The 10,165-nt window shown below is 42.8% G+C and overlaps 1 protein-coding gene across 1 annotated transcript; it reads right to left on the reverse strand.

Annotated features, from left to right (window-relative positions):
- Positions 1–7,683: 7,683 nt before the first annotated feature.
- RPRML (reprimo like) lies at positions 7,684–8,736 on the reverse strand. The gene has a single exon (XM_066586539.1). The coding sequence runs from the start codon at positions 8,530–8,532 to the stop codon at positions 8,197–8,199; it is 336 nt and encodes a 111-aa protein (XP_066442636.1). The 5' UTR covers positions 8,533–8,736; the 3' UTR covers positions 7,684–8,196.
- Between the last annotated feature and the right edge of the window lie 1,429 nt (positions 8,737–10,165).

Here is a 10,165-nt window from a genome sequence, read left to right on the forward strand (position 1 = left end):
CCCATTGTGTTTTACTTGCAAATTAACCATAATCCACGCACTCAGGCAGCAATACCTACAACCATTTCCTTTCCAAATCAGCACAGTATTTCCAACTGGACCTAGTAAACCACTAATGAATTCTCTGCCATCCAATGGCATTACCGAGGCACATCGCTCCATGTGCGCCCCAGAGACAGCTTTACCTATTAGTAATGCCATCGGATGGATATTCAGCCCACAATGTATCTGCCTGTCTGTGATATGTGAAAGGATCGTTGTTACTTATTTATAGAGTGACTTTCTGCTTGCATTATGTATCTATAGGCAAATCTCCGGGGTATAACCTATTCTTCACCGTCGTTCTTACTGTTGTGCGGGTTTACATTCATTTAGGATAGTGGAAGTCACATTGCCTGCATTAACTTATGTTCCATAAATAAAGCATATCTGCAAAGTGATCTGCTGTATACACATAGTATACGCAGGGCATAAAGTATTCATAATCGGGGTTGTATTTACAGTTCACACTGCCCTAGGCAGTAAGCCTGAACATGCCCTCTGTAGAGAACAGCCACATAGGGGTGGTTCGCTGTGGATTTTCTGTGAGGGATTTCCATGCAGACAATTTGCAGCACATAAACTAGAAATAAAGTGGATAAGAGTTAAATAAATATCATCCAACTGCTGAAGGAAACCCGTGAGGGACATTGAAGCGGGGGGCGGATTTTAAAACAGAAGCATGTAAATTTATGAGGATTTTCAGCATGGATTTTACTATCCGCAATACAAAGGGTAAAAGATATGGAAAAATCTGCATTTCCCAACCGGATTCTCTTCAGATTAGGTGTGGGTTTTCCGCTGCAGATGTGCAACATGTGGCCATATTAGTCAGTATACCCCCTGCAGAGACTGATCACAGGGTAAATGCTACCGTGTATAGGCTCCTCCTTCATTATGGTGACTGCTGCAGGACCTTCGTCATGTGACCATGATGTCAATAATGGTCCTGCACATCTTATAGTTGTGGTTTTGCCAGGTTTTGAGCAAAATTGTGAGGGGGAAAAACAGTTTTGATGCAATTTAAGTAGAACCATTTCAGAAATAACAGTTTTGCTCAATGTGTTGCAAAATTGCTGTTTTACTGTGATTAGAGCAGAAAATGCCTCAAAAAGGCCATATTTAAAACTATGCAGGGGGCAGCACCTTCTGCAAACAGTGAAGGGCACAACTGATGGAGAGAGGGTCCTGAAAATGTAGGGAGTCTTGGAATTAGGAGGGAGCTGAACTGGGCATCAGAGAGTGACACTTCCTGGCAGCCTGCACTTTACTGATGACTGTTTGGCTGGCTGTTTGGTGCCCCATACACAGGAGAAAGAGGATGTCACACATATAAGGCTGGCATTCTGTGCCCACCTCCACCGCCGATGTTCATCTCCCCAGTATGACAGCTTCAAGTGGACCATTGACAGCAGCAGCCAAGCATAAAACTAAAGCCCCATTTACACGCAACGATTATCATTCAACATTTGTTCAAGCAATGGCTTTTCAGCGACAATCATTGCGTGTAAATACTTCTATCTTTAGCACTTCGGCTGAACGATGATTTTTAGGTGAGCATAAAACTCATAGTTCAGCCGGAGGGAGATAGCGTTGATTGACTCGTATTCAGCTGACAGCCACTGCAAATAGAATGCAGCTGAGTGCAAAGTCCAGACCACATGCTGGGATTGGCAAACAGCTGCTGGAGGCTCATTTACATGCCAATGGAGATAAAGTGCTAATGGGCATTAATGCCCATTAGTACTTTATGCCAAATGATCGCTAAAACTGTCAATCTTTGAAATATTGTCTTTGTGTGTAAATGAGCCTTAATTCTCTAGTCTTAATGCTCTTGCGAGGAGGTCACTGGTGCCGTGCCAGTGCCCTGTGAAGTGAATAAACTTCCTTCCTCTGTGAATTGAGGCACCATGTGACAGTCTCTAACCAGCTCTGACTGGTGGAGCAGCAGACTGACTTCAGACAGCTTCCGCCTCACTGAAGCGGGAGGCAGTGTTCCACATCCGGGGAGGAAGTGCATTGAAAAAATTCTCCCACTGCTGGAACTGCCTCCCACAACTAGACGCCATAGGCACTGGCTCTCTAGTACCTATTGGAAAATATTCCCTGTTCATAATACTGACCACTTTGGATAGTGCAGATTGTGCAGTATGATAATGAAGAGGCGCCCCCAGCCAGAAATACTTCAGGTGGATCGGGCATAGTTACATTAACAGATGAAATGGTAGGACTTCCGAAAAACCCGTTACAATGGTGCGGGGGACAGGGGCACCCATGACAACCTTTCCTGATTATATTACATTTTTTTCCACTTTGTGCCAACTTCAGAGAACCATTCATGAAGTCATTAAGATGAATGATAGATTCAAATAATGACAATGGAAAGCTGATTTTTGCCAACTTTCCCTTTAATTTTTGGAAAATTGTTAACTAGTGAACTTTGATGTAATGGATATTATCTACATATTGTTTTATTACATTGTTAGTTTAGATAAATGCTTGGGGTATCTCAAGCAAGATGTTCATGTGTGCTGGGGATCATCTGAGGATTGGAGATAGCAGGTAAGAGCAGTCTTGGTTATGGATGGACAACTCTGCTACTCCATCCTAATGCAGCACCGCTCCGGAGAGTCACGGTGTAACTATATTACACAGTGAGGGAAGCCGCGGTGCAGGAGACGGATAAACATCAGGAAGATAAGGTCCCTGGTTCATAGGGCTGCACATTTGGCTGCAAGTGGTAAGATATGAGTGGGGTCTCCAGGATGGAGGCTTTGCATGAGCATCTGTGACTCTAGGGTCATGGATATTTTGAGGCAGACTATATAAAAATCTGCAAAATAAGTAATAATGAGAGTACTTGTAATGATGGCTGGAGTAATCAGATATGATCAGAATCATAGAATGGTAGAGCTGGAAGGGACCTCCAGGGTCATTGGTCCAACCCCCTGCTCAGTGCAGGATTTACTAAATCATCCCAGACAGTTGTCTGTCCAGCCTTTGTTTGAAAACTTCCATTGAAGGAGAACTCCCCACCTCCCGTGGCAACCTGTTCTACTCATTGATCACCCTCACTGTCAGAAGTTTTTTTTCTAATATGTTTTCATGTAATGTATATATGTATCAATCTAGTGCCAACCTTGTAGGGTTGTCCAGGATTAAGTAAAGGGTCTAATTTTCTTTCACAAACAGGAGCTCTCTTGTACATTGGCTGGGCATGTCAGTCTCATTAAAGGAACTGTCCACATAGGAAATCTATTGCCACCCACCCTATTAGTGAATTCTGACTTAGGGTTCCTTCAGACAGCCGTGTTTCAGCACGTTTTTCAATGGGTTCATTCTTATTTCTTTTTTTTATTGCACTTTTTTTTACATTAGTCTTTTTACACAGGCGAATGAGAAGAATGTAAATTTCCCTGATTATCGGGCTATATGAACATGTCCAACATTCAAACAATGAACGAGCAAAGGCTCATTCATCGACCGATTGCATCATTTCTGCGGGGGTAAGCGCGGCTTCACTCAGGTGTATTTACACGCGCATGTGTGTGCGCAAAATTTGAGTGTGCATTATGCCTAGAATGGAACCCATCGATTTCAATGGGTTCATTCTCATGTCCTTTTTTGCAAACACATTTTGCGCACGTTGGAATAAATGGAGCATGCTCTATTTATGTGCACCAAGGGTGCAAAAAACATATCTGGACCCCATTAGGCTAACTAGCCTTTTAAATCAGGGCGTTGCAATGTCCCGAGGGCAAGAAACCCTGCCTGACCAAAAAATACAATAAAATGCGCTGATAAGCGCACAAGTCTACCTAATTCATAGCGCAAATGTGTGAAGCCGCCCTAAGAATAATCATTCGTTAGCAGCACCTCTCACTTTGTAAACAGAAAGATGTGCCGCATATGAAAGTAACCTGTATAGGTACTAACAATCTTATTAAGGATCATTCTCTATAGTGCTCATCATCTGCCCATGTGAATGACAGTACAGAGCACCAATCAGTATGCTATATTGTTGATCTGTGCTTATTAGCCCCTTCAGTGGCAGGTTTATTATTACCATGTTAGCGCAGCAAGCCCCAGAGAATTTCCTGAGGTAATTCGAAATGGCAAATGTGTACAGTGACACAATAACTGTGTCCTGGCCAGCATTTCAGCACTAGAGCTGTCCAAGGAAATCTTCCGGGGTTTAACTGCATGGTCAGTGCAGCAAGCCCTGGAGATTTTCTGGGTGTGGCACTAAAGGGGTTAAATTGGAATAAAATCAGCCCCTGTACGATTACAGCAGAATAGCCACAGACTATGGCCACACAGTGCCTACATGTAACCTAGCAGAAATTTCACTAACTATACTATGTCAATGACTAAGTACCCCAAAGTAATTACTGCCCAAACATATTTTCTGTCTCTCTCTCTATATATATATATATATATATATATATATATATATATATATATATATATATATATATATATATATATATATGTGTGTGTGTGTGTGTGTGTGTGTGTGTGTGTGTGTGTGTATGTATGTATGTATGTGTATATATATATATATATATATATATATATATATATATATATATGCCAGCTAGAGAACCCTTGTAATGAGACATACCTACCTCTGCTATGGGCCTATACTGCTGCCTACTCCTCTCTCCAGGGGTTGATTCTATCATCTTTGCCATTAGGTTCCTTTTCTAGAAAAATGGCTTTGTCAGTAAATAAATGGGTGGGAAATTAACTTTAGTCTCATGGAAAGAGCAAGAAAGGTGAAAGAAAGACCAGGCTGTTCTGTGTTGGGTGGCAAAAACAAGATACCATGGTGGGGGCATCTTGATCTTTGCTATTTGGCCCCATCTCTTCGATGTACTGCATTGCCAGGCAGACGGATTTGGTTCCGCCTTGCCATACAGTTTGACCTAGGGGGAGGCAGCACCTGGGGAATCCCGGTTTTCACCCTTGACCCTCCCAAGCAGGATATGGTCTTTGCTGTGGTTTCCGCAAGCCGTTCTTCATCCAGATAGTCCTGATAGTGTGGCTGATGCTGCACAGGGCCGAGGCACGATAGGTGATGGTGTAAACTGAGACGGTCAGACAGGCAATGGTCACGGTTGGCGGCACACGTGCGGTAACACAGTCCAGGCAGAAGGTCAGGGCAGGCAGCGAGCAACGGCGAAGTCCAATAATTAAAGCCGAGGTCAGGGAGCACAGAAGTCAGAACTCCAACAGACACAAACGGGGGCTTTGTCAGGGTGGCTCATGTAGACCAATTACTTAGGCATCCTCCATGGGAGAAGAATGCCTAATATAGTAAGATGTGGATTATGGTTGGTGGGGAACTGGGTTAAGAAGTGCACGCTGGCAGTTTAAGCGCCCCTTCACACAGTTGTATTTGATTTCAATGGGTTCGTTCGCGTGCACCTATTTTGCAAGCAAGAAAAAAAAGCACAGCATGCTCTACTTTGTTCCCATTTGTTCGCACCAAATTTCCCCATATAAGTCTATGGGGGGTGCACAAATCTGTGCGCAATATGGAAGGAGATAATACAAAAAAGAACACACCTGGAACTCATTAGGCTAAATAGCCCTTTAAATCAGGGCGTGGTTGTGTCCTGCGCCCAAAAAGTCATGTCTTTTGCGTGGGAAAAGTACAGTAAAATACGCTGATATGCACGCAAAAAAGACTGATTCACGGCACAAATAGGTTATGCTGAGGCGTGTGCTATTACACTTACACCCATGTGCAGGAGCGCTAGGACAGATGCGGGAGCGCTAGCACAGGTTGTGGGAGCATGCGTATGCCCTGCGGACAGCAGAGACAGAGTGAACAGAGGATGCACAGAGTGCAGAACAACGGTCACCAGAGTCGGGGTGCGCCATGCCGGGCAATGCCTCTCCCCAGAAGTTATATATAAGCTGATCATTAGTGGCCAGCTGACTGTATCCATGCATCTATCTCAGGCTGACAATGAATGAACCTCTGCTGTATTGTAGCCCCGACCGCCATAGCCGGTAAGAAACAATGCGGCACATATAGCCGGATGGGATCAGTTCTGCCACTAAACACGGCGCTTCCATATAGGAAAAAAAGCCAATAAACCTACGCCTTGACTTAAGGGGAATAATTCTTTGTGTGTCAGATGTGAGAAGGCTTTATCTTCCAGCCAAATCCTTTCGGTCTTGCAGCCGCTATTCAGCGGAGACTTTAGCATTTGCATCGTTATAAGGCAGAGGATCTGGGGTGAGTTTTTTTTCAGCCCTAAATCCCAAAACATCTGTTGAGGTTTTTCGCAGTAGTGGTGGATATGACTTGACTAACGGATATTGAATTAGACTCTGTGCAAAGAAAAGCACAGCAGACTGCATATACGGCTGCTTTCACGCCTGCGTCGGGCTCGGGTCAGGGTCTTCAGAGAGAAACTTAAATAAAACGGATCCTTTTTTGTTCCCCCCTTGATTTCGGTTCCATTAGGTTTCCGTTGCTTTTCATTATTTTGCAAACCCCATTGAAATCAATTGGGAAAAAAAAATATGTTTTTTTCGGTTTTCTTTCAATTTCCTCCAAATTTCTTTCCTCCAAAAACTGAGCAGAGAGACAAAAACCCCAATGGAGGTGTGAAAGTAGTCCAACATGCACACACATCACCATAAAGGACAGTATACATAGTGGTGGGTGGGGTGTGTATATGTCATTCATCATTGTGTACAAACCAATTTTTTGCACATATTTTACTTTAAAACCCCCCAAATTTACCCTGATATTAGTCTGACAGCTAAAAAAAGCACAAACAGTTTCTGACAATCCATTGGATTTGTCCCAGATATTAGGCAATCTACAAAGTAGTCCTATTATAAAGTTGCACCGGCATCCGAAAAAAAATTGATCTCTTCCAGTTTTATTTTAATGACTATCCAGATATAGAAGATTTCTTATAGTCTTTGAAGAACTGAAAACTTTATGGTGCTAATGGTGTAACCTTAACCCTTTCTCTCTCTCCTTCACTATAATATATTCTTTACATGTCCCGGTAGCATTTCATCCTAAAACTCTTAAGCGATAAGTTAAAAATGTCCATGAAATGAGAAAAAAAAAATCAATGAAACGCGTCAGAAAAAGACTAAATTGGACAAATTCTTCATTTCAGCTCTTCCTCCCACCACATCAGTGTCAAATATAGCATCGACGTTCATAGGAAACATGTCTTTGATGCAGATAAAACTAAAAAAATGTACCCATTAAATTGCCCAATTTGTGCCAAGATAAACTACGATCGAGATGAGGGGGAGATATATGTGTAGTACAAACCTCATAACAGACAGGAGGCTAATTATCTGTCATGTAGTAGCCTCTGGGCTCATTATCACTTGGGGTTTGTGAGTAATCGTCTCAGTTTTTATGGTAGTTTTATCACTGTTTGCAGAAACCAGGAAGATCATGCTATTATTCACCAGCGATTTGTTTCCGATGCAAGCTTTTCGTTATTAACCCCTTAAAGGTTCGACGTGAGTGGCCCCTTGGGATCCCATAGGAAATAATCACAATCCTTTAAAAATAGTACGTTTAATGTGTCATCTTCATCAAAATGCAAAAAAAAGACATTATTAACTGCAATCGAATTGACATTGACTATGCATACATAAAAAAGAAGAAGCATTCCCCATCATGCTTGATATTCAATAAATATAGCGCAATACACTTCGAAGAAACAGGACTGCAGCCTTGGAAACATGCTGGAAAACGTGTCCACAAAATGAGTAGGAGCAAGGAACGGGGTATCGGCAGTTCTGAGTTAAGGAAGGAGGTTTTAGGCTGCAGATCATGCACATGATTAACCCCCCAGATTGCAAACAGATAGAGGGGTATACAAGCTGTTTGCAACCCATCAGGTATAAAAATACAAGACAGTTTATTACTTAAGGAGGGCTGCTGCAGTGCTGGGTAAGATCATCTCCTGGAAAGACAGGTAAGCCTTTAAAAAAGGGATAGCAGCTTTGCCATTTTTGCAATTCACATTCAGTCACGGTGGAGTTCTCGTTTGGCACACCTCATGCAGACCCCAAAACTCCATGCAATACTGCCCAGCCCTCCATCGGGTCTACTCATGGATCCTTATGATGTTCTCAAAGGGTTTCAATTGATCCTGTCATTCAGTAGAGACCCAGAATCACTGCACCCACATCTTTTGATGGCCGCCTGTCCTTCACTAAGAAGTTTATCATACTTTCAGACTTGATGAGCAAGTTGCAGCCAAGGAAGAATATGCCAAATAAGACAGTGATGGATAGGACACAGAGGACCGCTATCTGGACCACCCTGGTGATGAACAAGCTTCGTTCATCTGGAGTTAAGACAAGAGAACCTCCATCGCTTGTGATGACAGCCCTGGTCCCATTGCAACATTCAATCAAAGATCCAAGACCCTGGGATGAGTTGTTGTAGGACCCTTGGTCCAGGACGGTCTGGTTAAAGAAAGTCCCATTCATCTTTGGAGGTGTGGACCTCTTTGGAGCTTGGAAAAGTGGAGACACAACTTCAGCAACCTCTTTAGGACAATTTTCCAAATGTCCAAGGTATCATCTTCAATGGGTACGGTTGGGGTGAAGCTGGAGAGGACAACCACCTCAGATATGGAATATATCCATTGCAGTGAAGTAGTGCTGGAGCATCTCATCCACACCAACTCTTCTCTCCTCACTATCTACGCTGAGGTGAGATGGTGCTCACTGATCTTATATATTGCTGGGAGAATCCATTAGCCTGGCAGGCAAAGGGGGGTAGTGATGGACTGAAGTTGACACTTCAGTCTTAAAGACAGCACTTTATGCTTCACAGTCCAGCAGGCTGGATGTGTCCTGTCTCCCTGAGCAGCAGTGTAGGAAATCCGTATGATTAATTTAACTCGTGTTATGCTGGAAAGATAGGCAGATTCCAGAATCTGTACTATAAAGAAGACTAGAGCTAAGTATACCTTACAGACAGTCTGCATTGCTACATATTGTGTAGAGGAAAACAGACAAAGTATCCTTATTGTAACATATGTATCAGGATGCAAAATTGATTTATACTAAAACGCAGCTTCTTTTGTAGCCAAAGTCTTTGTCCCAATCCAAACTTTGGGTGATACTGAAAATAAAGGTAATTCTGAATGAATAGACACAGGGGTAGATGTAGTGTACCAAGGGCTGTATGAAGATTGTGGCTCCCCATCCAATCTGAAGATTTAAAATTATGTGACATTTACTGCCTAGATATGATACCAGAACTGAGCTTACTACTGAGATAGGGTACCAGAAGCAAGCTTACTATGTAGATATGGTACCAGAACCAGGCTTACTATATAAATACATTAATAGAATCAAGCTTCCTACATATAAAGGGTACCAGAACAAAGCTTACTATATAGATACGGTAACAGAATGAAGCATATGTTTGTTTCTGACAAAAGAAAAAGACATTGACTACCAGTATAAAAAAGAAGCAGGTCCACCAGTGGACACTACACAAAAATACTATCCTCCCATGTAGTACAAATTCCATCTGTGTGACTCCAAAAAGTAATAAAGACCCTATAGTGCCCACATTAGTTAATAGTGCCCTCTTTGTTCTTCAATTAGCTAAGAAAGTCCCTCTTGTTTCATGATTTGGTAATAGTCCTTAGTTGAGACCTCATTAGGTAATAGTACCCCTTTGTGACCCCATTAGTTAATAGTTTACTCTTTATGCCCCTATAAGTTAGTTGTGCTCCCTTTGTGCCGCACAACACTCTCTGATCTCACTGTTACTTGTGCTGCTTTACTTCCTCTGCATGGCCCAGCGCATCTTCATGTGTATCATGGATACTCCTCTTCCTCTCTGACTACATATGCTCCACTCCAACCTGTAGTAACTTCATGATGGTGCAGAATCCTCCTCCATGACTCTGTCTCCTGGCCTTTCTGTTCTAAGATGTTGGAGTGGAGAAGATGGAGCCAGGGAGTCGAAAGATTCATGCTGCACATTAGGATACCTCGCATTACACAGAGGAAAATAGCAGTCCCTGGGCAGAATCTAAATCTGTTGGGCAGCTGGTGAGCAGTTTGGGCAGTCATGGGTCCCTGGAAGTCTTGAGCCCCAGGC

Source organism: Eleutherodactylus coqui, chromosome 13 (genome assembly GCF_035609145.1).
Source record: "Eleutherodactylus coqui strain aEleCoq1 chromosome 13, aEleCoq1.hap1, whole genome shotgun sequence".
Classification (NCBI taxonomy): domain Eukaryota; kingdom Metazoa; phylum Chordata; class Amphibia; order Anura; family Eleutherodactylidae; genus Eleutherodactylus; species Eleutherodactylus coqui.

Bases quoted from the DNA above. Each gene is read 5' to 3' on its own strand.
- RPRML (XM_066586539.1), bottom strand. From the start codon at position 8,532: ATGAATGGGACTTTCTTTAACCAGACCGTCCTGGACCAAGGGTCCTAC.